The following is a 26611-nucleotide window of genomic DNA, read 5'->3' on the forward strand; positions in this document are numbered from 1 at the left end:
AGTGTGAATCCTCTGTAGTGTAGTGTGGGTACTAATTGTATGCAAATGTAATGGTGATGTCACAATGAACAGATAGGAAATTGAGGTTGCGACATCACTCATTGCCAAATGCTTTCATGACTGCTTATGAAAAGCGTGAACTAACAAAAAGTTAAAAGCATCCAGTGTTGATATTGAAGAAAAAATTCAAATGTGAGAGACCATTAAAGTCATTCCATTGGTTGTTTTATCAAGAATTTCATCACTATGGTTACTCGGCATGGAGGAACAGCATAGAGAAAGTAACTACTGCACAGGAGACACTGGAAGGGTTACATGAGTGCATGCTATTCCTCTGTTCTGTTTGTAGGGGGTGCTGTGGCTCCCCCTGCACAAAGCCTGTGGCTGCACTAACCTGGCCCCTGTCTCTCCTTTCTCACCCACGCGGGTACGATGCAGCGCAGAGCTCCCCGGCACACATGCAATCACTGAGATCCGTATGAATGAATAAATAAAGAAAGAGATCGGACCAATTTGTCTGGGTGCAGCGTACTGTCAGAAGCCAGATGACCCGCTCCATAATATCATTTTCCTCTCTCTCCCTCTCTCCGCCGCTTCAGTAATTTGAGAGTCTGCGAGGGTGATGAAAATTAAGGAGGGGGAATTATTCATAACCCTCACCGTTGACCGCCCCCCACCACCCAATTTCATTCCAGCCCTCCCAATATATTTATGTTAAACATGTGAAATCCTATTGTGGCTATTCCTCTTCACGCTAAAGTGTAACAATCTGCCCTCTTCCATCTGAGCCCCCACCTTTCGCTCTGCACCCAGGACACTATCACCACAACACACACATGCACGCACACACACACGCACACACACGCACACACACACACACACACACACACACACACACACACACACACACACACACACACACAGTGACAGCATTAATACTCTTCTCCCCGTAATGTTGATTTGGTTCTCCATCCCCATTTCCCTATCCCTGCCTTCACAGAAAAGGCACAGTAAGAGTAAAACTGCTCGGGGCTGTTTATAAATATTTTATAGCCAGCATTACAAACAACCCCCTGATTGCTTATTGGGAAGGTGGCTAAATTGCGGATTCTGCCAACATATTTATTGTTTAAATAAGTAATGATTTCAATGTACAGCCGATACCCGCTATTGTTCTTCGAGCCTCTCGCTCCCCTGTCTCCCGGCAAATAATTAAAAACAAAGCAGCCCGTGTGTGTGTGTGTGTGTCTATGCTCTCGCTTGAGCATGTGTGTGTGTGCATGTGTGTTTGCATCTGCACGTGAAAATGTGGGATAATGTGATCCCTCTGTGCACAATACTGCCGACTGTCCGTTATATTAAAAGCACTTCCAGCGGCTTTGGCTAATGCCAGTGACTGTCAGTCTGAAGAGGAGCGTTAAAAAAAAATATGAAGAGTGCACCTTCGTTAAAGTATCTTTACGCCAGTTAGCTGATCACTGGCACTAGAGCCAAAACTTAAACAAATCCCTCCAGGTAAATGGTTTCGGCAAAACAACTTTCACATAATATCGTTTCTACAGTTTGGATTTCGGGAACTTAACAGCTGTAGAATATAATAAGCAGTTTCCCTGGATGACCATGATGTCAGTGAGTCATAAAAGTAAAACAAAGAAGAAAAAAAACAGCGTTCCATTAATCTGGTATCACCAAACGCCTCTCAGATCCCAGATGCAGGTTCCCGTCATGTCTGCAACCTCCCCACCTAGAGGGCTTTCAAAGACATCAAACAGCAGCTCTCTCCCGCCAACAAACACACGCGCTATTTTTAACTAGGTCCCTCTAATAAGGCGTTGGGAACCTGTAAATGTTTCATACGTAAGCGTGCCTTTGCTTTGCAGAGACGTGGAAGGGCACTTATTTAGCAATCGTGCGGTGATGGGGGAGGACTGCCATCAGGCCTTAAACCGCTTGCTTTTTAGAAGCAAAAATGCTAATGCTCGAGCACAGGTATCAGTAAATTTTTAATCACACGGCTTATTTTATATCCCTTTAAAGTCTGTTATTCTGATGTGTTAGAAGCCATTTCTCAGAAACGTCCGATGGACATGTTAGGCTCTTTGTGGGCTCGGAATAACTTCCCACATTGAAGGGTTCACGTGTGCCGTTCTTATCTTTAAAGATTCAAAGCGGACCTGCAGCGAGCGGACATGTTCTGTTTTTTCGTAGGTAGCGCACGGAACGAGACGACAGATAATGAAGACAGGAAATGGGCTGTACTTGAACAGGCTCGTCATTACCAAAATCTAACCACAGAGACTCTAATGCTCACACCATTGTTAACAACGACAGGGGAGACCATTGTGTGGGAGATGCCACACGCTACTGCCACCTGCAGGAACAGTCAGAGCGCAGGTATCAGCCAGCTAAATGAGGGTGAAACAGGGCAGGGCTAAGTCTCGTCACACGTCTATCCGAAGTATCATGTCATCCTGTTATTACCTCCCAATGACAGGGAGAGACACTCTGGCCAAATTATAACCACCAGTAATTTAGCAGCGATCCAATTTCCCTACATCTTAGGACTGGTGCTGTGGCATAGAGGCCTTGGAGAGCCAACAGGAAATATCTCAAAAAACAAAATGAGGAATAAAAAAAAAAAATCTGGAAATAATTCCAGGAGAAGAGGAAGTTGGGTGTTAGGAGATCAGTGATTGGCTATGCAGCCCCCAACTGGCTGCAACATGGAACCCTGGTCCCACAGCTGATAGAATCACATGACCTCGCCTAGGGGGGGCACAACAAGCAGGTGGAAGCCAGACATAGCTGTATCACACTGCGAGGCAGGGCGATGTGACATTATTGTCACACAGGCCCCCGTTAAGCCAGCAGGATGGAGTTTCATCCCTGATGAGGCACACCAGGACATTACTGCTGTTCCCCAAGTGTGGATGTCACTGTTAAATGCTGCTTAACCCCCCCCCCCCCCCCGCCCCCAGTAAAGACTCCATGTGCAGGGAACTCACACGCCCCCAAATACATTTCCCAGCTCTCATTAAACCCACAGACCCAGTACATTTTCAGCCTTATTCCTCCAGTGAATATTCAGTGCTGGTCTTACCCGATCACATTTACAGCCATTTGGAAAAACAGGGCATGTTATGGCAAGGATGTTGAAATAAATGTTAATGTGCAACTCAACTCTCATTTAACTAGTTTAACAGTGATATGGCAGAAACACACAAGTAAACCCTTTCCAGTACAGCTCAGAAATGCATATAAACAAGGTAATTCCCACAATGCACGATTTAAAAGTCTAAAAGACGGGCTTTACCTGGTGCTTTGCTGGTCTCCTTCTCCCCCCCACTCTCTCTGTCTTTGGTTTGGTCCTCCTGGTCTGCAGCGGTCTCACCAGCCGCCTCCACATCCTCACTCAACTCTCCTGAAGGGGGAGGAGAGAACAGCACATGTAAATTAGTACTCCATCAGAATTGGTCGATACACTTAAAGGGACGGCTGCAGTTTTTCTTTTTTTTTTAATTTAGGGAGGCACATGAACTACGTGTGCTGATGCATTTAAAAGGTTAGCAAATAAATTGGGAGAGCTTCGTTCTTCCATGTTCCCTGCATCTCCCTGGACTGTTTTAAAAATAAAATCGTGAAAGCGGAAATAATATTTTAAGAGTAATATCTTTTTTTATATTAATGCAATAATTCTGTGAATAAATAGTTAATGGAAAACATCTCCGGACGAAATTATGATTTTCTACTTATTATTATTATTATTGTTAATGAAGATGATGATGATGAGAACAGCATCAATAATAATAATAATATTTAAAATAAGGATAATTAAAGGGAAATTCATATTGCTTCATTCACAGCTGTATTTTTTCCATTTATGGTCCTCATGTGTTTGTCTCCAGTGACTTCCTGTGACTGGGAGAGATCACGTACATGACACTGAATGTCACACGGAGGGTAGGGCATGTTTCTGCTCCATCAGCCTGACTGAATTCAGTAGAGCAGCCCCGAGTCGTTACCTTCACTTACTTATGGTCGTGTGTCACTACCCCTAAGCCCGCTCACTAAATTATGCAGGCAATGTGAAATCAAACACATCCACCTTTGAAAACATCATACTTCTACACTTTTTGCCAGGAGGAATGGAGAACCTGGCCCCCAGCAGCACTGAGGCGTTTATCCATATGCAACAGACAGAAATTAAGAACAACAAATGTCAGCTCAGGGGATAACGGGCTGAAGGATGACAGGAAATGGACAGTAAAATCAGCCTGTCAGACCCGTTTATTGGCCCCCGTTACTCCCAGAATTCCCTGTGCCGATCACTTTGTTTAAAGGTATTGTGCTAAATACATGATAGCATTGATTGCTCAACAGTAAACTGCACAGTCAATAACTCTTATCGGTTACTACACAACTCAGCTAATTCTTGTCAAATGCACTTGAATGTTCTTCGGAAAAATGCTTCCACACTCGGAGCTTTTTACATCAAGTTATTGATATATTGACAGCACAACAACAGAAAAATATCCTGTACATTTATTGCCGCACAGCAGCGAGGGGGAACGGGCGCGCTGCCCGTCGAAGTGCACGAGGGTGTTGCGGGAGAACTGCGACGGTAAGCATCCGCTCAGGTGAGCCTTCGTATGGCAACATTAAGGGCCAGCGAACCACACAGATGGCGGAGGGGAAAGAAGGAAGTTCAGGCCCAGGGAAATCAAAGTCCACGTCAATTATGTACATAAGAAAGCCAATTCACCACAAGGGCAGTAAATATGACAGCAAATAGGCTATTCCACTACCAAAATGATGATTAAAACTGTCACACTATGCAGTCTGCTACACACTCAAATGTCTGCTGGGAATATAAATGCTCAGGTTCAAAAAAACCTGAAATCATGCATCTGTTACCATTCATCCATTTTCTGTAACCGCTTATCCTATTCAGGGTCTTGGGGGGTCTGGAGCCTATCTCAGAGGCTATGGGCGCAGGGCAGGAAACAACTCAGGATGGGGTGCCAACTCATCACAGGGCACACTCACACACCATCGAGTCACACATGTACAACTACGGGCAATTTGATAAGAAATTTGGGGGGAGCGCACCTGTTACCAATGAACAGGTATAATGTTGTGAGACAACTCTGATTCGGTAAGGATTGTGTCCAGGGCCAATGGCAGCGTGAATTATCGCCCCAGGGACCATAGGGCTGGAGGCCAATCACATGACGGCCGGTCAGATGGGAGAACACGCTATGGGGCAGGTCTCGGATGACAGTGAGGTGCAGGGAGAGCAGACTGATGTGTATGTTTGCCTTCATTCTGCTTCAACTTCCTCCACGTCCCCAGAAACCAGGTTTCTCGACAGGCCATGAGAAGACGGCAACTGGAACAACACCGAAAACTGTATATAAGTGCTGGCAACATTTTTTTATATGCCAGCATCTCCCAGAGAACTTCTGTTATTTGAATCACTATGTAACTGCTACATAGAAAACCTACATGCACAGTTCACCAAGCAGTCAGCAGCCACTTTGTAAGGTACACTTGCAAACAGCCTGCTCCTCCAAACAGCCAATCAGTTCAAAAGGTTCAGAAACTATACAGCTAGCAGGAGTGATGAGAGTGATATTAAACAGGGCGTGATTGAGGCCAACGTGGTAGATTTCCACATACTACTGTGTCCAGGGTTTACAAAAAAATTATGCAATAAACAAAAAAAGCATCCAGCGAGCGGCAGTTCTGTTTCTGAAAACATTTAATGTTAATGAGAGCCCAGACGAGAATGGCCAGACTCGTTAAAGCTGACAGAAAGGCTACAAGTGCAGAAATAACAGCTCAGTACAACAGCGGTGTACAGAAAGACATCTCTGGACATACAAGTTGTTAACCATTATGGTTCCAGGGACAAAAAGGGGGTCCTACACAGCAGTACTTAAGGATACCTCATTAAGTGGCCCTGAGTGTACATATGAATAAAATACAGTTATACCAATACACATGCCTTGCTATGAAGCCCGGTATATACAGTACACAGATATAGAAATTTTTGAAGGCCCACAACAAAGCAATTGAATGGCAGGCCTATTTTACAATTCGGCAGGTGCTGTTCCAAAATGGCTCTCACGGTTCACCTTAACGTTTACATTTCCATCCAGCCAACGTAATTTGGCCTCATTTCACGGCGCTGTCATGCTGACGACCCCCGCGAGTGACCGCCCCCTGCTGAACCCTCCCACCGCCACTTCATTTCATTTTTTCTGGGAAGATATATGAGGGTGGCCAGCGGCGGCGGGGACGGCGGGTGGCAGGCGCGTGCAGGGGCGCGTGCCTTTAATTCCATTCGGGGTCCCTGCATCTCCAAGCAGGACGGATCGATACATTTACTCCTCATTTGCTGTGAGTGGCGCTACTCGATGATTAAAGGCAGGCGAGCGGTAATTAACAAAAGGTCATCTAGGGCCCAAGAGCAGAAAGCCAGGACCAAACGATGGTGCCAGATACGACGAAAAGGCAACCTTTTCCGATAATCAAACGAGTGACACTCAAACGTCACCATCTTACTCTTACATCTTACTATTCTTCAACAGAACTTGATGGTCGAAATGAATTATTGTAATTAAACCCTAAAACAAAAATGATCAAAATTAGATGCAAATTTCGTAAATTATTATGGCAATTATGCATTTTCTGACAATGTTATACATGCAAGAGTTGATTTCCCTATTTAAGATATTTTTTCCTTGTATCTGAGATCCCGAGCACCTCTGCTAAATGCTCTGACTAGGGATTCAGGCAGAAATGATAGCGGCTGCTTCCTGTGCACCGCCGACATTTACTAAGCAGCGTGCAGAGACGCAGACTTACCCATAGGTGGCACCCTACACAAGCAGCGAGCACACTGAGAGGAGCAGACAGGCAGAAACGCGCACACATGCACAAATACAGATCTGAGGCACTCTTAGAAATTTACAACGATAATAAAATCAGACTGAAGCTGAGGAATTCTGCTGGAACCTTCCGATGACCACTGGGAGATGAGCACGAGACAAACTCCTCATCTCCCAGTGACAACGTTACATTAACGCCACCATCATGGAAATCATAGTAAACAGAGACAAACCAGGAAATAAATAATTGACGGCAAGCATGGGCTTCCAGAGGAGACTTCTTAAAAGGCAGCAGGAGAGAATTCCACAGGCATTTTCTTAGCTTCCTCTGGTCTTCTATAATCCGGCCGAACTGACGAGCAGAAGCAGGAGCAGATCAGCGAGGCTGTTCCTCCCTCCGTAACAAGCACTTTCCACGCAGCCCATTTCCAGGCCCCGACGACGGGCGGGGAGGCACCAGCAGCCTGTGCGTGTGCGGCTGCCCCTGATGCTTGGGCTCAGACATGATTATTATTATAAGTATTGTTTTCATGTGAACCAGGAGACTCTATACAAACTGTTATTCTGTGTCTCAGTTCCCTGCTCAATGTCAGATTGCAGAGGTACTTTCTGATCGCCATACTGTTCTGCAAATGCAACTTTGTGACACCTCCCACCCCCTTTGTGTCATTCTGCGTGGAACATATCCATCCCCCCCCATATCTTTGGCACCTGAAAACTACCCCCCACTCCCAATATCAAAGCAGGCTTGTCCCTGGACATTGTGGTGTAAAATGAAATCGACACTATACCATAGAACAATGGCACACAGACACCACGCTGGGGGACGGGGCGGATTTGGGGGCTTAATGCATCGTCTGCTCTTACTATCAGCAACTCTGCACCCACCCACCTCCAGAAATCCCCACAACAGGGGGTAAAAAAAGACACATGCCCCCTTCAAATGTCCAACTCCCCCAGTGAGACGCTAGAAATGTCCTTCACCCCAAAAAGGGACACTCAGATACAATCAACCATCAGCCATTTTAAAAAAAAACATTTAAAAACATTGAAGACATTAAAAAAAATGAGTAAAATGCTTTTACTCTACATCACACGATGTTTATGTTGAATTTACAAAGAGGACCACCATATTCCACACACTACAGAATGTAGAAATATGTGTCCCTTGTGACACTGGGCTGAGTTACACCCCCCCCCCCCCCCCACCTTGACCCTGACATAACCCCAAGCAGCTGGAGGCATCTAAATTTACACTGACAATTCAGGTGTCCGAAGCATGGTAATGCATGGTGTTAAAGGTTTGGTGAGTTAATAACATAAACTACAAATTTAACTGTGCAAGCAGGTGTTTGTCATAATAGTTTTAATTATTGGCGTGCACCTGCGCCTACACCCACACTAACCAGGAGATACTCCTCTTCCCAGGGACTCCCTTTGACCTAGCATACAGTCGCCTTGTTCAGATATATATTCAGACACAAACAGTCACCTCATTCAAGATACATATTCAGATGTCAGACATTTACCTCATTCAGATTCAGTCTCTTCATTCAGAAATATCTTCAGACATAGAGGGTCACCTCATTCACATTTATATTGAGATACGGGGAATAACTTTGTCCAGATATATGTTCAGACCATTAAGATGACTTTAACATTACGCCATAATGCATGCAGTGCCTCTCATTTGAGAACAGGGTGTATCAGGAATGACTCTGGGGTCAGATGGGCCTGGTATTCATGGTCTTCTCCAGCTTCAGCCCAAAATGCAACAAAGGAAAGCCACTGGGTGCAGTAACAGGCTCACACAGCCGTGCACACACACAATGCCGGCCAAAAGGACAGGCCTGGATGTGCATCTCGCAGCCGCGGCCCAGGCCTGGGACCTGAGTGCATGCCTGGAGGTCATCCCAATGAGCCTGGTCGCTTTACGTCCATCTTTCCCGCATTCTCCCCCATCCTCTTTCCATTCTCTACAGATGTGCTTGAGGGTGGTGGTGGTGGAGCATCGGGTTGAATAGAATAGCGAGGAGGGGGCAAACGGAGGGAACTAAATACGTAAAAATCAACATCATCCTAAAGGGCAATCAGATCAGGTCTGAAATATTCGCCAGTGGCTCGGAAAATGTGACGGGTGCAGAGCGCAGTGGAGAGCAGGGCTGCGTGCATTTTGGAAGCGGGGCAGAAGCGCGGTGGGTCCTCCATATGCATAACCCACAGGAGGTATTGATCCTTCATTTGGCAAAAAAGGAATGAAGGGAAAAAAAAAACACTTACATAACCTGAACCCGTGATGGCTGTGCTGTTCATAGCTCATCTGTCCTGCTGGCTACTGCTGCAAATGCATTTTAATAGCTAAGTGCAACAGATGATAATAACAATGATATACAGATATGCAGCATGTAAGCATATAAATATGTCATGTTTAAGATGCACAGTTGAAGCTTTGCTGAGGTTTACTTTAATTGTTGTTGATTAAATCTCTACCATGTCCTACTCATTGAATTTTTTTGCTTGGGATGTTTTTGATAAGGTCACTGAAAATGTAAATAAAATAATAAAAAAAAGATCGCTGCCTCATTCACAGAAGTGTACCTGTTTACCAGATGATCAGCCTACAGTGGGACAGGCAGCAGAAACATCGTAAATCAATATGCAGAAATGCGGCGTATTTTATACGATGTTCAGACAAATGTCAGTGTTCCCACAGTTCAGCATTTTAATACATACCCACAGCAGCAAAAACACACCTTTACTATTTCAAACATGTTAAGGCGACTCCAAATTACAGGAAGGAAATGGTCAAATGAGCCATAGGAATGACTGGGGAATATTTTATGCGTATCTTTATATGAAATTGTCGGCTCTGTGTTCGTAACCCAAACCAGAAACACACGCCGTCATCTGTCAGGATGCGCACTGGTACTGGTGCCTATGGCTGAGGTCTGCATGGCCCACAGATCGGCACGTGATCTTCCTTTTGAGTCCAGCCCAGGCAGGAGCAAGCGGCGATGACAGAACAGAGCTGTATCATAGCAACCGAACCTGAGCGCCTGCCCCAGACGACACGGATGCTGGCTGCTGCCAATCAGAAGCCTTCGCCCAGATTCACGCCTGACCTGCATCACACAGCAGGCTGCACATGCTTCAGACAGCAAGGTGACGTCATGACAACAAAAAAGGGTAAGATGTATACATACAGCTGTGCGGCTTCCAGCCACCTCGAAACGGATTCTGTAGCTGAGAAGAAATCGTGAAACCTTCAAGCTCCACCAAACCGGAGATTTTTTATTCAAAAATCACTCGCAGACAGGCGCTGCTCTCGTCTCCCCCGACTTCCTGCGCAGATCCCTCCATTATTTGGAGAGAAAAAAAAAGAAATGGCAAAACCGTCTCCGTATTTGTATTCGCCGTAATGCGATTGTGTTGTCATTTATATGAAATAATCACAAACCTCTCTTTCATTTTCCAGTTCAAATAACCATGAAAAATTATCCTACAACGGTAGTGGCATGACAAAGGGACAGACTGCTGCTATAGTACCGTGTCTGACTTTTCCCCTTAATAGGAAAACTGTTTGTTCCCAACCTCTTTTTATTATTCAATTTCTCTAGGTAAATCTGAATGAACCAGAATCAAACGTTTGAAGTTAGCAACATGGAAAACGCACAAGGTTCTAGAACCCAGGAACCCTGCGCCACCCAATCTCCTATCTGCTTTCTTCCCCAGACTTTTAGTGCTGTCCAGTGCCTAAAGAGAGCCCTGTGCAGCACATAGCACAGGACCTGTAGATGCGCCACTGCCATTCTGCAGAAAGAATTAATAATTTAGCAGCTATCAGCCTACCAGGCCGCACAACAAGCCCACCCAGCACGCACTTAAGATGTCCAGGTCCATTTGAACCAAGGGCTGTGACTGATGGCGAAAGGAAAACTGTACCTACAACAGCGTTAATGGCATTGGCTATTCCTGTACTAATTGTAAATCGTTCGTCGGGAATCGTAATTTCCGACGTGAGACACAGGACCCCTGATAATCTAATTGCTTTCATTCTTATTAAGACTTAATAGATAAGTATTTTTTGCCACAGTAATTTGTACATTATAAACCTAGCTCTGCAATCTAATTATTATTGATATGCCCGAAACTGCTATTCTTAAAACAGAATATTCTATGAAACCCACAAAAAAAGATGACATAAAAATAAAACAGGTGCAACGGAAAATGCATTGAGATTAAATGACACCAAGGTATCACACTAAAAATCCAGCAAACATGCTTCCCAGTCGGCCGTGCTTTGGGACAACCTTGGGATCCTTCGACCTGCTGTAAATACCACTTACAGCTACAAATACATGAGCAAGCATTTCTGACAGGATGAAGCATAATATTGATGTCACATAATAGCATGATGTTTGTTCTGGATAAACCATTTGTAATTACTTCACCACCCTTTGCCTCATTATGAAAAATGCTATGTAAGACTTATTATTATTATTATATGCCGTGCAAGACTTATTATTATTACTAGTACTAAGCAAAGTCACATAAATTATTTTTGAAGGAAATTATTTTAAGAGAAGCACCTTAAAAACTGAATATTAAAAATTATGCAGGACTAACTACATTACAGTACAGTATTTATATGTTAGCGCTATGGATGTAACGATACACTCAACTCACAATTCGATACGATTCACGATTCTGAGTTCATGATATGAGTTTCTCACGATTTTTTTGAGCAGAATGAGCTGCAGGCAAACTTATTCAAAAATATTTTCACTGTGGAGCCGGTGGACATGCTGAGCCATGTTCATGTTCAGGAACCGGAGCCTGAAAAGCATGTTCAGGGACCGGAGCCTGGGCACAGACGGGAACCAACCTGGGCAGCCACCAGCACACCACACTCTCACAACTACAGGGCCAATTTAGACTCACCAATCAACCTACCCTGTACGTCTTAGGACCGTGAGAGGAAACCGGAGCTCCCAGCGAAAACGGGGACAGCGTGCGAACTCCATACAGAAAGGACCTGGGACTGAAGCCAGGATCTTCTTGCTGTGAGGCAGCCACGCTTACCACTGCGCCACCGCGCTGCCCGGTGCAATTTCAAACTCGCTCGCCATCTCGCTTTCGGTATAAAGCAAAAACTGACGTTCGATGTCAATGTGAATACACAGTGACATCTGATGTCGAACGGACGTTGTGAAATCAAATGCAACATCACGCCAGTTTTCTGTTAAAATACTGTGAAGTACTACTGAAGTAGCGATTCATTTTCCACATCTGCATGTTTAAATCGTCATACATTAACTTCGATTTTTAACCGATTTGCGATTCATCGTTAAATGCCTAGTTAGCTCACCTAATTGAGTTTAATCTCAGAAGTTCGTCCCATCAGCTTGTGACATTGTTTCTCAATACAGTCCTCGGGAACCCCCAGACAGTCCAAGCTTTCAGTACACCAGAACCAAACAATCATGAAGACCAAGAACCTGGTACAGGTGTGCTGGTGGAGGGGGGGGGGGAGTGGCTCTCTGGCAGTCCCATTGGAATGAGTTGAGAAACACTAGCCTATAAGAATCAAAAGTCTCGCCAGTTTGCAAATATATGCAAGGACACCTACCTGTCCTGGTGGGTGCTGTGAAAATGCGTCCCCCCCAGTTCACTCCTCTGGCCACCCAGCCATGCTCTCTTTTCCCTGCCGCTCCCAGTAATGCAAACGGACCGTGTTTCCAAGGCTGGGTCTCCTGTCTTAAGCTGCATCAGCGTAGGTCATGGAATGTCAAGTGACAGCACTTCATTTCTGTGCAGTTCACTATTTGAGGTCTTTAAATGTTGCCCAACAGAGACGGACATTCCATTCCCAGGCTAGTCCTGAAAAACGAACACTTTAGAGCTCTTTACTGTTGTGATTTTTCTCTTCCCACGGGCACATCCCTCCTTCTTCCCTTCTTCCCAGGCACTGTTCTTTTGTGTGAAACATGAATATAAGGAGTCAGAATTCCACATCATCAGGCTATATTTAAGTTCACGTTACAAAGATTTACATGCTCGTAAAACTACACTTTCAAAACATGTATACCACAATTTACTGTAGGTGTGTGTACAGCACATACAAAGTACTACCGGTTATCTTTGAAGAGCAATAACTGGAACAGAAGCCGTAGAAATAACCAAAAAGTAAACTGTACCGTCTTAAAAATGTCACACTCTATATATTCCTTAACAGATATTAAAACATATTCCCACTGCACTGCAGCAAATCTGTAGCACTTTCAGTCCCTCTTCCTTTTTGTTTGGGACCACAAGCTAGATACTATCTTCTTCCTGTTTTACTAGCTTCTGAAATCCTCCAGAGGTAACATGGTGATAGACCAGTTATTGGCAGGCATGTTGATGTTTCAAGAACTTTGCATTTTTTTTGTGGAACTAATGACAGTGAGGTGAGGCGTATTGCCTTATAAACTCATTCAGTTGGGCACATGAGGAGCTTCGCCCCAGCACATAATCCAATACGATGGTGTAACTTTCAGCAGAAATGGTTAGCGTAATGTCTCGAGATCACATGAGCATCATTTATGAAATGAAAGGTTAGTCCAAGCAGCTGCGCTGACTCCACATATAGGTGTGGAAATTAACAGCCCGGTCTCATTTGGGCATTACGCGGGATTAGCATTCATCGCTAATAGCTGGTGTCCTCAGTGACTACTCCTGTCAGAGACTATTCCTCTGGTTGCCCATTCCTGGTTGTATGCTAAATGCCATGAGCTTTTTATGATCTTTAAAGAAGCTAAAAATATACATGACACAGTACATCATTCAAATTACAGGTAAATAATCTGGAATGCTGATACTTGGGATTACAGCCCCCCCCTTGCACAAGATTTAAATGCTTATAAAAACTAAAGATGTTATGAATAATTTAAGATGCGATATACATGCCAAGAGCAGCACTGCAAGTCCACCTGTAGAAGGTTATGGCATAATGCAGAGCCATCCCACAATTCTCCTGACTGGAGGAGCTGGCTGGTTATTCCTATGTATACATAGCATATCCGTCCCAGGTACACCCTAAAGCTCTTCAAGCTAATCAGCTGTCTGCCAGTCCTACTCTAAACTGACACTGTTCTGCTGGTCTCTCTTTCATCCAAGCCTGGTCCTGTTGGAGACCAGGCTGTGATAAGAATTGCTTCCCACCAATTACGTGCCCTTGTCCACAGCCTAGTTCATCAGTTCGGAGCGGAAAAGTCAATGAAGGGCCCTATAATGAGGTAATCAGATGCTCCCCCGGTCTGCCTAGCGGCTCACGGAGGGTGGTATGCGATGGGAAGGCCGGACATGTTGAACTGCATTAATTCTTAGCTCTGCTTCTGTAGACTGGCACATCCTACAGTATGTCCCTTACGCTATCACTCTCTCCAGCTTCGCTTTTGTACACCAGGTGTATTGGCCAGACAGGCAGCCAGACAGGCAGCCAGACAGGCAGCCAGACAGGCGGGGCGTTACCGTAACCCAAAGTGCTCCATTTGCCACATTTAGTCTTGTTTCCACTGCAATGTTTACTCACTCGTGAAACACTGGGGTCGAGCACATCGCAGGTGTGAAAGGGACGGAAAGAGCGACGATGGCTGAACATTCAACAGTCGCACAAGCGGGCCACACTGTCACTTCATTACACAGCGACAACTTTTTAATCATACTGTGCACATTTGTCAGGTTTGCACCCTTTAGCGCTGAGATGAGTGATCCGTACCGCTGATGAGTAATCTACAGCTACATTAATGGGCCTACACCTGTCGAGGACACAATTAAGGATTCAAGATTTAAAAAAAAAAATGTCGCCATAATGGACAGATTAAATTGTAGGAGCTTAAAGATCAGAAAGATATGAAAATATGATTATGGAGTAATCTTTTAATTTAAAAACTGTGTTTTAACTTTTAGAAGTGATGCAACAGTGGAATGCAATGAGTAATAGTAAGAAAGCCCTAAGCACAGACTTCCAGAGCTTGCCTGGTGTTTATGCTGCGTCCCAAAGGATTCACACCCCTGCTTTATACACACTGCTGTCCATTTAATGCCAGGTAGCGTGCTTCCAGTGTTATCAGGGAAAATTATAACAGACGATTCAGCCTGTCGCTCGGTCTTTAGAGCAGACATCTAGAGCAGCTTGGTGCTGATTAAAACTCTCCAGCAAAACATTACCTCTGACATTAAAAGGCAAGACATGGCTCACTGACTAGGCTTGCGTCCCTAATCCTAATCCTTCTTAGGGAGCCTGACGCTCATAAACGCGCCTGCTACCTCATTAGATAAACACAGCCTCCATTCGGAAGGCAGTCCCTGCTCGTCCCGCTCCGACCTGTGTGGCTGACAGCGAGGGCCTTAACAAGCGACAACGATTGACCTCCAGAGTGGGTCTGTCATGCAGCATGATCCAGCGGTGGGAGAGCCCTATTGATCCCACATGCAGGCGTGCGGTGCCGGCCTAGTCATTTATGATCAATATGCAAATGGGCTGCGCCATCGATTCCATATTAATTTTCAATTAGGGGATCCTCCTGGGGTCTTGCAGGGTCATTACAAAACCATTCAAAGTGAAGGCTCCAACGAGTTCCAGGCCCTGACACCTCCCAGGCTGAGACAGCTTACTCACTGTTTATTTAGCCCACCTTGCTGTAAATACCGATTAGGCTTCTCAGACTCAGCTATCAGGAACACAAATGATTTCTGTCTCTTCTCCTCAACTTCAGCAGCCCTAAGTACGTGGTAGATGTACATTGTGTCCCTCCTTACATTCGTATACAGAGGACCAGGATTGACACCCAAAATAGGTGTACTTCACTGCCCATTTGAAAGCTAGCTAACAGGGGACCTGCGGGGACTTGTATCTGACGCAGGTTGAGCAGGAATAATGAATTTACTTGGGTAAATGGCCTGTTTTTAACTTTATAACATTGACACACAGTCAAATTGAAAATCCCATTTTCACAGTTCCACCTATGCAGCTCAGGTTCTTAGGGGTCTGTGTCCATCTCCATAATGTTGTGGGTTCCGATCCCATGAAAAAGTTGCAAATTTTTTACAAATTACATCACTGTTGGGATCTTGAGCAAAGGCCCTAAGCCCGATAACTGCAGGAGCCATGGCTGATCCTGCTCTCAAATCCTCATTAATACATCACTTTGCACAAAATCGTCTGCTAAATGGCTAAATGCAAACGCAAATTTAAAGCCCATTTGCAAGAAAGTCAGAGTCCCAGCATGTTATACTTGGAAATTTGTCGTTTCTTTAGCACAAGAGTTCGAGGTGTTCCTGTGTAGTGTGCAGGTGTCAACATGTGCTCCTCATTTACAGCTTAAAGAACGACGGACACAAAGGTCCATCCTCCAAACAATTTACAGGAAGCAAAAACAGATGGACAAATTATGCTCTTCAGTAACTTGGCTAATGTATTCCAGTCAAGACACGACTTCTCCTTCAATTTGAAAACTACTGCATTGATTGATGAGTGCTGTACTCTCTGCGCTGCCCACATGTCCATCAGAAGCCGTTTTATTAAGCGGAGGAGCTTTGCCCCGTTTCGATCCAGCTGCTCAGAGGAACAGCGTCTCACAGCTGCGGTCTATCATCGGCTGAAAAACAACAACCGCTTCCAAACAGGTGAGCGGGATGATGTCACCCACCAAGAATGGCACTCGGACTCTCGCGGAAACAAGCGGGCGTCGCGAACACAACGCATGCTAACACTGAGGACTGCAATGTCCGTGAGCCTTAATAGCAAAGGCGTAGTGAAGGCTTGCATTTAATTCTGCAGTGAAAACGGCTCACATTTCTGACCCAGAAGAAAAGAAAAAAAGCTCTGGCCAAGGTAAATAATATTATCTACAACCCATTAGAAACATACTTAAAATGCATAACATGTACTGTACAATTCAACTGAATTCCCACTGAATAAGGAGACTCTGCAAAAAAAAAATAAATAAATCTCAAAACACATTCTTAAAGCTTTGGATACAGGGTTTGGGGTTAGCATTAAACACCGAGTAGCGTTCTCTGAGACATAAGCACGCATGGAACCACTGAGGCTCTTTAAAATGCTTTCAGATCCATAAAGGGCACACATAAGAGAGGCATGATGGGATTGATGAGTAATATGACAGCATTGTCAGCTGTACTGCTAACCAGCGGATGCGCTACATGCCCTAATCGGTTTAGGGATAACATTAATTACCACATTTCTCATTAATGAAGGTGGTCTTCACTGGGGTCATTGATCAGGGGGACTTGTTAGCGATCATCCTAAGCACCGGCGGATGTAACAGACTTACATATTGGCATATCAATTAATGCAATCAATGGCCGGCTAGCAGCTGCCAGTCCCTCCCGGCCAAGCTCTCTCCACTCCCCAGGCTGGCGGGAAACATCCAAAATAAAGCCCTTCTGTCAGACGGGCTCTGTAGCCAGGAAACTGCTAATTCTAGCTTAAGATGATACGTCGGCAGCACTAGAGGGAGCGCCGTGATTTACGCCATGGGGGCAGCAGGGCAAAGCGGCGGTTAAAGTCTTGTTTAAAAGTGAGGAATTGTTCGCTGATATCACGCAATCCCCAGCCTTAGCCAAGCTGCCAATGGCATCAGTTACGGTTACCTAGTACAGGCTCGAAGGTAAGTGGGACATTCCAGACCGAATCCCTGGCCATCCCAGATCCCAGTGCACGGCAGCTGGGACCATGCCCACCCCCCCCCCCCCCGGGCCCCGCTAAATCAGCTGTGCCTGGGTAACCCAGCTATTCCGTTTTAAACTTCTGGATTATGATCAATGCGGCTTCTTAAGACTCATTGATTAACACTTAGAATCCCCTCTCATTCGCCTGCATTTCAAAGGGGAGGCCGATTCAAAATATTTTACCTACACCGTCTGGAAAATGTGAGGAGTCAGGAGGGTGTAAGTGATGAATAAGAGAAAGGGGGCGTGATAACTTAAAGCGAGCCATGACAAAGTGGAGGGATTTAATAGTGGCCTGGAGCACTTCATTTGCTTAATAACAGATCATGTCTGCAAAAGCTCAGGCTGTGGGTGCGGGGGGGGGGGGGGTCTATCACTCTGGGAAAACGTGTCACTTCAAGAAATCCTGTTTTAAGACAACAGCTTATGAGTGCCTGTCACCCAGCACGCCCACGACGGGCGGCGCGCGAGATGTGGAATATCAGCGTGACAGACGCTATGTCTCCATGAAGGAAGACAATGATCAAGGAGGAGCCGAATGTCATTCCTGGTCGAAAAATGGATAGATTTCCTCAAAAGCTTTCTTACTTCTCCATATTAAAGTACAATTTTCTCTGAATGTGGGTCACAGTTTGGAGAGAAGAAGAGGTGGCAGCATGGTACTGAAGGCTAGATGCCTAAATGACGAGCACATGCAGAGAGGCACTTATCTAAGTGCCTGTCAGTACCTCTCCGGTCAATTCAGCCAGACTCTCCACTTTGTATCGTGGTCTACTGCAGTGTAACACATACGTGAGAGAGAGAGCCAGGGACGAACAGGGAGAACGCAGGCAGAGAGTGAAGTGTCGGCAGAGAGAGAGAGAGAGAGTCAACAAGAGAGTAAGGTGTGAGCAGGGATGGAATAAGGTGGAGAGTATTGCATGAGCAGGAAGAAAGTAAAGCAAAGAGTAAAGTGTGAGCAGAGAGAGAGAGAGTAAAGCAGAGTAAGGCATGAGCATGGAGAGGGTAAAGCAGAGAGTAAAGTGTGAGCAAGGAGAGAACAAAGCAGAGAGTAAAGCGTGAGCAGGAAGGCAGTAAAGCAAAGTAAGGTATGAGCAGGGAGAGAGTAAAGTGTGAGCAGAGAGAGAGAGTAAAGCAGAGTAAGGCATGAGCATGGAGAGAGTAATGCAGAGGGTAAAGTGTGAGCAAGGAGAGAACAAAGCAGAGAGTAAAGTGTGAGCAGGAAGGCAGTAAAGCAAAGTAAGGTATGAGCAGGGAGAGAGTAAAGTGTGAGCAGGGAAGGAGTGAAGGAAGGTGTCAGCAGAAAGAGAGCAGGTAAAGAGTAAGGTGTGAAAAAGCAGGCATAGTGTTTTCACTATGTTTGGCTTTACTAGAAGGCTTTGCTGTCTGACCAGTAACAGACTTTGTGTTACACACCAATGCAAATAAATAAAGTCTGATCACCCAGAGGAACCTAGACATGTTGATGCGGTCATGGTGTGGCATTTCCGCACAGCCAGTCTGCCTGTCAGCTCTGCTTCCTTCAGATTCGGCCTCTCGCACAAGCAGCCCGTCCCCAGAGCAATGAACAAGTGGGCTGCTCAATTAACAGCTGCGCAGACACACATAGACACACAGAGACTGAGAGGACCACATAGTACAGTGACACACAGAGAACCAAAAAGCACATGCACAGACTCAGACACACACTCATACAAACACAGAAACACACACAAACAGGTGTGTATAAATGCAGTTTCATGCTCCCTGGTCGCCCAGAGGAGGATGGGGTCCCCTTCCGAGTCTAGGTTCCTCTCAAGGTTTCTTCCTGCTAGAGGGAGTTTTTCCTTGCCACTGTCGCCTCAGGCTTACTTGGTGGGGTTCTGGCTGGTTAAATGTAAAGTGCTTTGTGACAATGACTGTTGTTAAAAGCGCTATTTAAATAAAATTGAATTCAATTGAATACAGGCAACCAGATACACACATGCACAAACATACACAACCTCACATTTGCCTGCATTTCCCCATTAGTTCAATTCTATTCTGCCTGAACCTTGTCTCGGATTTTACCGGACATTACACAGGTCAGCTCCAGACACCTCCCATTTACAGGAGAAGATACAAATCACGGCCTGAAAAAGAGAATGACCATCACAGAACAATCCCAGTGCCTCTGCTTCTTAAAGTCTAGTCTGGCAACCACACAGCAGTAGTGGATGTAGACAAAATAAACAGAAAGATGGGACTCTGAATAGGGGGGGCAGACTGCACCTGTCCTGCCAGTTTGTGACACGACGTGCACAGATATGAAAAAGGAGGATCTGGCTGATAATCAACTTCTGTCTTCTTAAATGGTATACATCAAAGGATGAGAAAAAGTCACAGCACAGCCGAGATTCCCCCATGGCCATGCTGAAGTGTAGAGAGTCACAGCAGAGCTGAGATTCCCCCATGGCCATGCTGAAGTGTAGAGAGTCACAGCAGAGCTGAGATTCCCCCATGACCATGCTGAAGTGTAGAGAGTCACAGCAGAGCTGAGATTCCCCCATGGCTATACTGAAGTGTAGAGAGTCACAGCAGAGCTGAGATTCCCCCATGGCTACGCTGAAGTGTAGAGAGTCACAGCACAGCTTAGATTCCCCCATGGCCATGCTGAAGTGTAGAGAGTCACAGCAGAGCTGAGATTCCCCCATGGCTATACTGAAGTGTAGAGAGTCACAGCACAGCTTAGATTCCCCCATGGCCATGCTGAAGTGTAGAGAGTCACAGCACAGCTTAGATTCCCCCATGGCTATGCTGAAGTGTAGAGTCACAGCACAGCTCAGATTCCCCCATGGCTATACTGAAGTGTAGAGAACATGCATGCACCAAAGCACCCCCTAAAAGCACACCCTTTTATATGTGTATACTTAGCCTGGTATATGTGCGACTTATCCATATAGCAGCAACGGTGCCCCACAAACACATACACGTGCTGCCACATTACCGACAAAGGAGTATTACTTTCACCGCAGAGATCACATGACCTAAACAGAGTACAGCGGTGTTGTAATCGCTTATTGCTAATGGTCTTTCTTTCGCTAATGGCTGCAAACAACATTCCTGGCAAACATAAGGTGTATTTATTCATGTTTAATGTTACATCCAAGAGGGAGAAATCAATCGTTTGGGAGAGTTTTATATTTAGAACAAAGCTCTGGTGAGGTATAAACATCATCCCCCCCCCCCCCCCGACTGCCCCCAAATTCCACAAGGACCTAGAATAAAGTAGTAAGATGCTTTACATACTCTGTCCAAGAAAGGCAAAGAAATAAACAATTTCATAATCATTTAACTAACTATAACACTTCATAGACACTGAAAATGAGCATTAAATGTTATTGTTTGCCTTTTTCCTCTGATGAATTGACACAAATGTTCATTTTCATTCCACTTGTCGAAAAATGTATGAAACTCAGGGAAAATGGACGAAAGCAACATCACTGTAGCTCCTGAACACACCATCAAATTGACTGATTGTCCATCCATCTGAGCATTAGACAGCTCAGGTTGGTCTCATGTCCTCTGTGGACACATTTCTTACATGATGAAGTGACTTCTTCTGCACAGTGCCTGGTAAGGGGACAGTGCCCAGTAGGGCATGCCTGCAACAGCTTCCTTTGGAGTTAACCATATGGACTCCTGCAGTAGATTTGTGACTACTCACAGCTCATGACCATGTGTGAGTTTTGAGACACAGACTGACAGCTACTGTAAACCACAAGCATCCTCATGACTCCTGTTTCACTACCACGGATCTGCTCAGTGCCCTTAAAACTACAGTCACCAGAGTGTTCCACCTGTCAATCTCCAAATATGCTCCTTTCCTGCCGTCTGGCTATAGTTCTTTGTAGTTGCTGTGGCGACTGAGGCCTTCAACATGTTCCATTCAGACAAAGGTTAGTCTCACAGTCTAAGATCCCTGGGACTTGTGAGTATCTCCAAACCCACCTCAGATCATTCAGCATGGGGAACTCCACAGTAGGACACAGTCTGTGAGGTCTGATTCCAGAGGCCGACCTGTTTGTGGAGAAAAGGCTGACTATATCAAGCCCACACCCCCTGCAGTTAGAGATCTTGCCTCATCAGGGAGGTACCTCGTAACATCCAACACTCCCAAAGTCGGTGTCCGTTCCCAAGGTCTAACCCACCAGGTTCCTCCCTGCTCCCGCTTGCCAACCAAAAGGTACTGCACCTGACCCTACCTTTTCATATGTCAGATGGTAAACCCACAAGATAAAATCATCAGAATTACAATTATAATAAAAAATAAATAACAGCTGGCCTGCTCTAATATGTAACGCTTGCTTGTAAACCTCCCTTTCCACGTCCAAACGCTTGGCACATATAAATGACAGTCACATCCATCCGTAAGTGTGCAGGCTATGATAATTGTAGACGGGCAATAAATTACTACTGCCTCCACATCAATTATAAGCATCACGTCTGGCAACGGGGAAAATGAGATCCTGTGACGAATTTCATGAGGCCTGGCCGGCCAGCAGCCTTCCTTAACCTGCCGTAGATAGCGATGCCTTATCTGTCCTCTGTAATGGGGAGCTATGGATGAAGAGATGGAGCTGCAGTCATTTAATTACAAACCTGGGGAGGAGGGGCAGCTTGCACAGGAGAGGCCCAGACGTGAGACAAAGCCTTTGTCTTTACAACATATTTTGCTCTATATTGTAACTCGGTGGAGAAAGACCTTGCTAGTCTGCTTGGGCATCCCCCCCCTTTTCATTGTCCCTTCGTTTTTCACCCACCCCAGCACTGCTTCTCATTTTTTTTTTTATAACCGCATTATTTCCCCAGAGGCTATAGTGCTGTTCTTTTGCCCCGGTTGGTCGGGCTCATTTCAGAGGAGCCATGCAGAGCCCGTGAGGACGAATGAGAGAGGCCCTTCACCTAATTGTATTCCCACCTGGGGATTCTGGGAAGGGTGGCGACTTCCACTGGGCTGTCATGAAAATGTATGATTGGGGTGGGGGGGGAGGGGGGGGCATACACAACATTGTACAGAATGCAGAAAGACAAAGCCCTCAAGTTAAATTCAAAGGAAGATCAACTCTAAAAGCATTTCCAGTCAGTGTGTTGATAGAGTGATGACAAAATAAATAAAATATTAGCTATACTTTATACTAATATTTGACATAATTAGAACATTACAAAACCACCATAAAACCTGGGATTATTACTTTGGCATTAAGTGGAATGATTATTCTTTGTGTACATTTGCCTCTTTGCCTTGCATATGAGATTTGCCTTATCAAAAACGGGGGAGGCGTCCCAGATCGCATTTGGAAAACACTGACCTTGTGGTTGACTGCTGCAGCATGCTGGTGCTTCTTCATGCCCTGCCATTCTGCACCATTAATGCATTTTCTACCCCCCCCCCCCACACACACACACAGTCTTATTCATTTCATTGAGGTAGCAGCTCTGATGGAACAGTGCAGCATGTGCATTGGCGCCGCCCTCCTGGAGATGAGAAGCACTCATAAAGCGGCTTTATGGGGCATGCGGCCATGTCAACGCACAGCACAGTCCTCAGCACTAATGAGTATTCAGAGCAGTGAGTAAGGGCACTTTTCTACTGCACCAAGTACTGTACTTCTTGTATGGTACTTTCGGCACTTTCTCTTTTCCATTGACTTCAGGGTGAGTACCAGTACCAAAACCGCCAAACCAGCTACTTCTCTGGTACTTTGATACTTTGGTGTGGGACTTAAAAGTCTTTCTTTTGTCGATTAGTTATGCAAACAGCCTGCCGCTGAAACACAATAAAAACACTGCCTTGAGAACACTTATAAACTCAGAAAACAATGATAGACAAAGTAAAAAATAATTCATTGCGATCTGGTCAGAAAAACAGATACAACAAAAAGACCCAAGTTGCATGACAAGAAATTTTAAAAAGTATTTTGTTGAATATATTAACACAGCATGCATATAGTATGCTGCCCTGGCGATATGATTTTGTTGTAAATATAGCGATGTGATTCTGTTGTAATAAATATTGGGGCATTTTTAAAGCAAAAAGGAGTTCATAAATTTCTCATCAACTCCTCTAGGAGTGTTTTAAAACAACAAGGATGAAATTACGATTACAATTGTCTCGGAGAACGTATGCAAGCTCATGGAAATTCAGCGGTGGTAAACTTTAAACTGATTTTCAAACATATATTACATAGTCTGGAAATGGCATAATGATAGCAAAGCTAGCTAAGGTTTTTTCTATGACATAGTAAAAATGTTCCAGCGAAACTTTGAACCCCTGTTCTATAATGTCTGTATACAAAACTGAAAGCAAGAAACAGCCTGATATTATTCTAGCCATGTGACAATTGCATGTGGATAACATGCAATGTCGGTATTAATATGACACATCACTCAGCCCAAATAATACACTATAGCCATTTTTTGAATTCAGTAAAAAATACACCACCTCGTACTGTGATGTCATTCGGCACTGGCAGTGGAAAACGAACACCTTGCAGTATCGTACTTCTGACACTTTCTTGAAGTACCAAAAGTACAGTAGCTGATGCAGTGGAATAGCACCCTAAGGCAACATCTATGTCTCTTCCCAGTGGACTACATCTCTTGCAGAGATATATTCAAACATAAACAGCAGCCAGGCCAGATTATGGTTGGCATATCTCCCTGAAATCCCTGTTACCCTTCCCCCACCCCTGCTGCCAGCCATTTTACCCTCTGAATACTTTTGTCCCATAACATTATTCCCAAGTGAGTTCCCTCAGTAGTGATATTAAATGTGTTATCACATGACTTTGTACATTTGCTTTTGATTAAGCCTCACATCAGTGGTCTTACAATGGCAAACTACTTTACAGTCTTATAAACATTACACTTGAGAGTTGTCTTAAACACATGATAAATAGCAATGCAAGAACCACCATAGGAGACAGGGCCTGTGACTGCGTCTGTCTTCTCTTTTGGGTCCATCAGCTAAGCCCTGTCACTCTCTCACCTGGCTCTGTGCGTTTTCCGCATGTGTGCTAGTCAGCAGCTAAAAACAACAACAGACACACTGTATAGGACATACATCCCAGAAGTAACGAAAAATCAGCCACTACTGCATGCACAGAGACAAAGAAAGGTTTGCTAGGAGACTGGGAACCATAATGAAGAGAAGAGCAAACTTTTCAGATAAGCGAGGACTGTCCAGGCCTCCACGAATTAGCGTCAGAAGGGGAAAAAAAACATCCAGACAGTTAAAATAAGAGCAACTCCTTGTCAGTCCTTTGTGGTTAATTCAACTGACACTAATGAGTTATTTTAAATATGCTGCCTGGCAGAAACCTGCTTTTAGTGTCTCAAAACGGGGAGATGGCGAACAATGCCCTTTGAACGGGGAATGAGAGGCAGGAGCGAAGCAGGAAGAGAGCGAGAAACAGGCAAATGGGACCCCAGAGACACACGCAACAGTCAATCAATATCCCTCACTGTACATCAGCGGTGTGACCAAGTTATGAATGACCTTTCAAGCCAGGAAGAGACAGCTAATGTGCACAGTGCTGCTCATAGATTGGTAACTTTGGCTGGGCTTCATCCCGCATGATTGCACCTTCACGAGGCACCCGGCCATTAACAGCGCAGTAAATGCAGCAGGGTTGGTCGTTATTCAATTTTAACATGAAGGTTGACTATGGCCCAGATGCCCTCGCCCGAGGGTGAACTCGCATCCTTGTGCTCCAAAGGCCTCTGTTCATTTGAGAAGAATGAACCATAATCAAATTAAGTGTACCCAGGCGGCACTTTATTCCCAGTCTTTTGTTTTGATTTTTGAATTATATTTTATTTATTTTTGACGCACAGATTTCTCCCTGCCTGTTCGAAGGCAGTGTACTCACTCACCATCTGGGCCCAGCGAGGAAATTGCTCAAGCCAGAACTTACTTACAAGACGTAAGCGTCAGAATTGCAAGCGATGTTCAGTAAGTGTCCCGAGGAGTGATATAGACAACCCAACAAATTCTGCCACTCAAGGCTGCGGGGATAAAGGACAGCGTTTTCAGCGATGCTCATTTGCCTCCATGCATGTGAAAGCGATAATGTGCTAAAAGGATAGGATACCAGCATGTCAGTCATACTAGGGAGGAGTCAATGTTAGCGTATTCTATTCTGTTGCCTGATAATCATGTACAATGTCACATAACCGCTTTGCAGCATTATGACAATATGGACAGAACCTGTAAGTCTGAAAAGTAATCAAGGACAGGCGGAAGCACAAGCATTTAAATTACATCTCGGCCTCTTTGCCTTCCTTTCTTTCTGCATCAGCAATAATGCGTGCCCACACAGGAGTAATCCTATTTTATTGCACCACTGGTACATTAAATACAAGCTTTACAGGCATAAGAACCTCCTAATGTGCACAAACAATCAATCAGCCAGTCTTGTGGAACACCATATAGTAGTGGTTAAGGTCTCAAAGCTGTAACTGGATGGTTGCAGGTTTGAATCCCCTAAGACTAATGATTATTGCACCCTTGAGCAACGTGCACTTAACCTAAATAGCTTCTGGAAATTTGCAACTTTATACTTACAAGACGTAAGCGTCAGAATTGCAAGCGATGTTCAGTAAGTGTCCTGAGGAGTGATATAGACAACCCAACAAATTCTGCCACTCAAGGCTGCGGGGATAAAGGACAGCATACAGGCAGTGTGCAGCAGGGATGAGGTGACTAACGCTGACACTAACACTGGAGTTGATAGTGTTGTGGAACGCTGTGGGGCCATAGACACTCCTTAAATGAAGAATTCGCTAAGCTCATCGAGCTTTAATAGAAATGGTTCTTGACAGTTCCCTCTGCTGACACGGGCACTTCTGACTCAAGGTTAAAACCGGCAGCCTGAATGATGGCAGCTCACATGCCCTGAATTATATGACCAAGGAGGTCATCTAGGTCACTTAGTGCCTGGGTTACCTATCGAGTCTCTAGG

General features: G+C 45.0%; 1 protein-coding gene across 2 annotated transcripts in view; it reads right to left on the bottom strand.

Annotated features, from left to right (window-relative positions):
* Positions 1-26611, bottom strand: part of LOC125706243 (zinc finger homeobox protein 3-like) — a 125356-nt gene that overhangs the window by 19729 nt on the left and 79016 nt on the right. For both annotated transcript variants that reach the window (XM_048972831.1, XM_048972830.1), the window contains one exon: positions 3314-3421. In XM_048972831.1, the coding sequence (XP_048828788.1) occupies positions 3314-3421 (108 nt within the window). The remainder of the gene's footprint in view (positions 1-3313; positions 3422-26611) is intronic.

The sequence above is a fragment of the Brienomyrus brachyistius genome, chromosome 13 (assembly GCF_023856365.1).
Source record: "Brienomyrus brachyistius isolate T26 chromosome 13, BBRACH_0.4, whole genome shotgun sequence".
Classification (NCBI taxonomy): Eukaryota; Metazoa; Chordata; class Actinopteri; order Osteoglossiformes; family Mormyridae; genus Brienomyrus; species Brienomyrus brachyistius.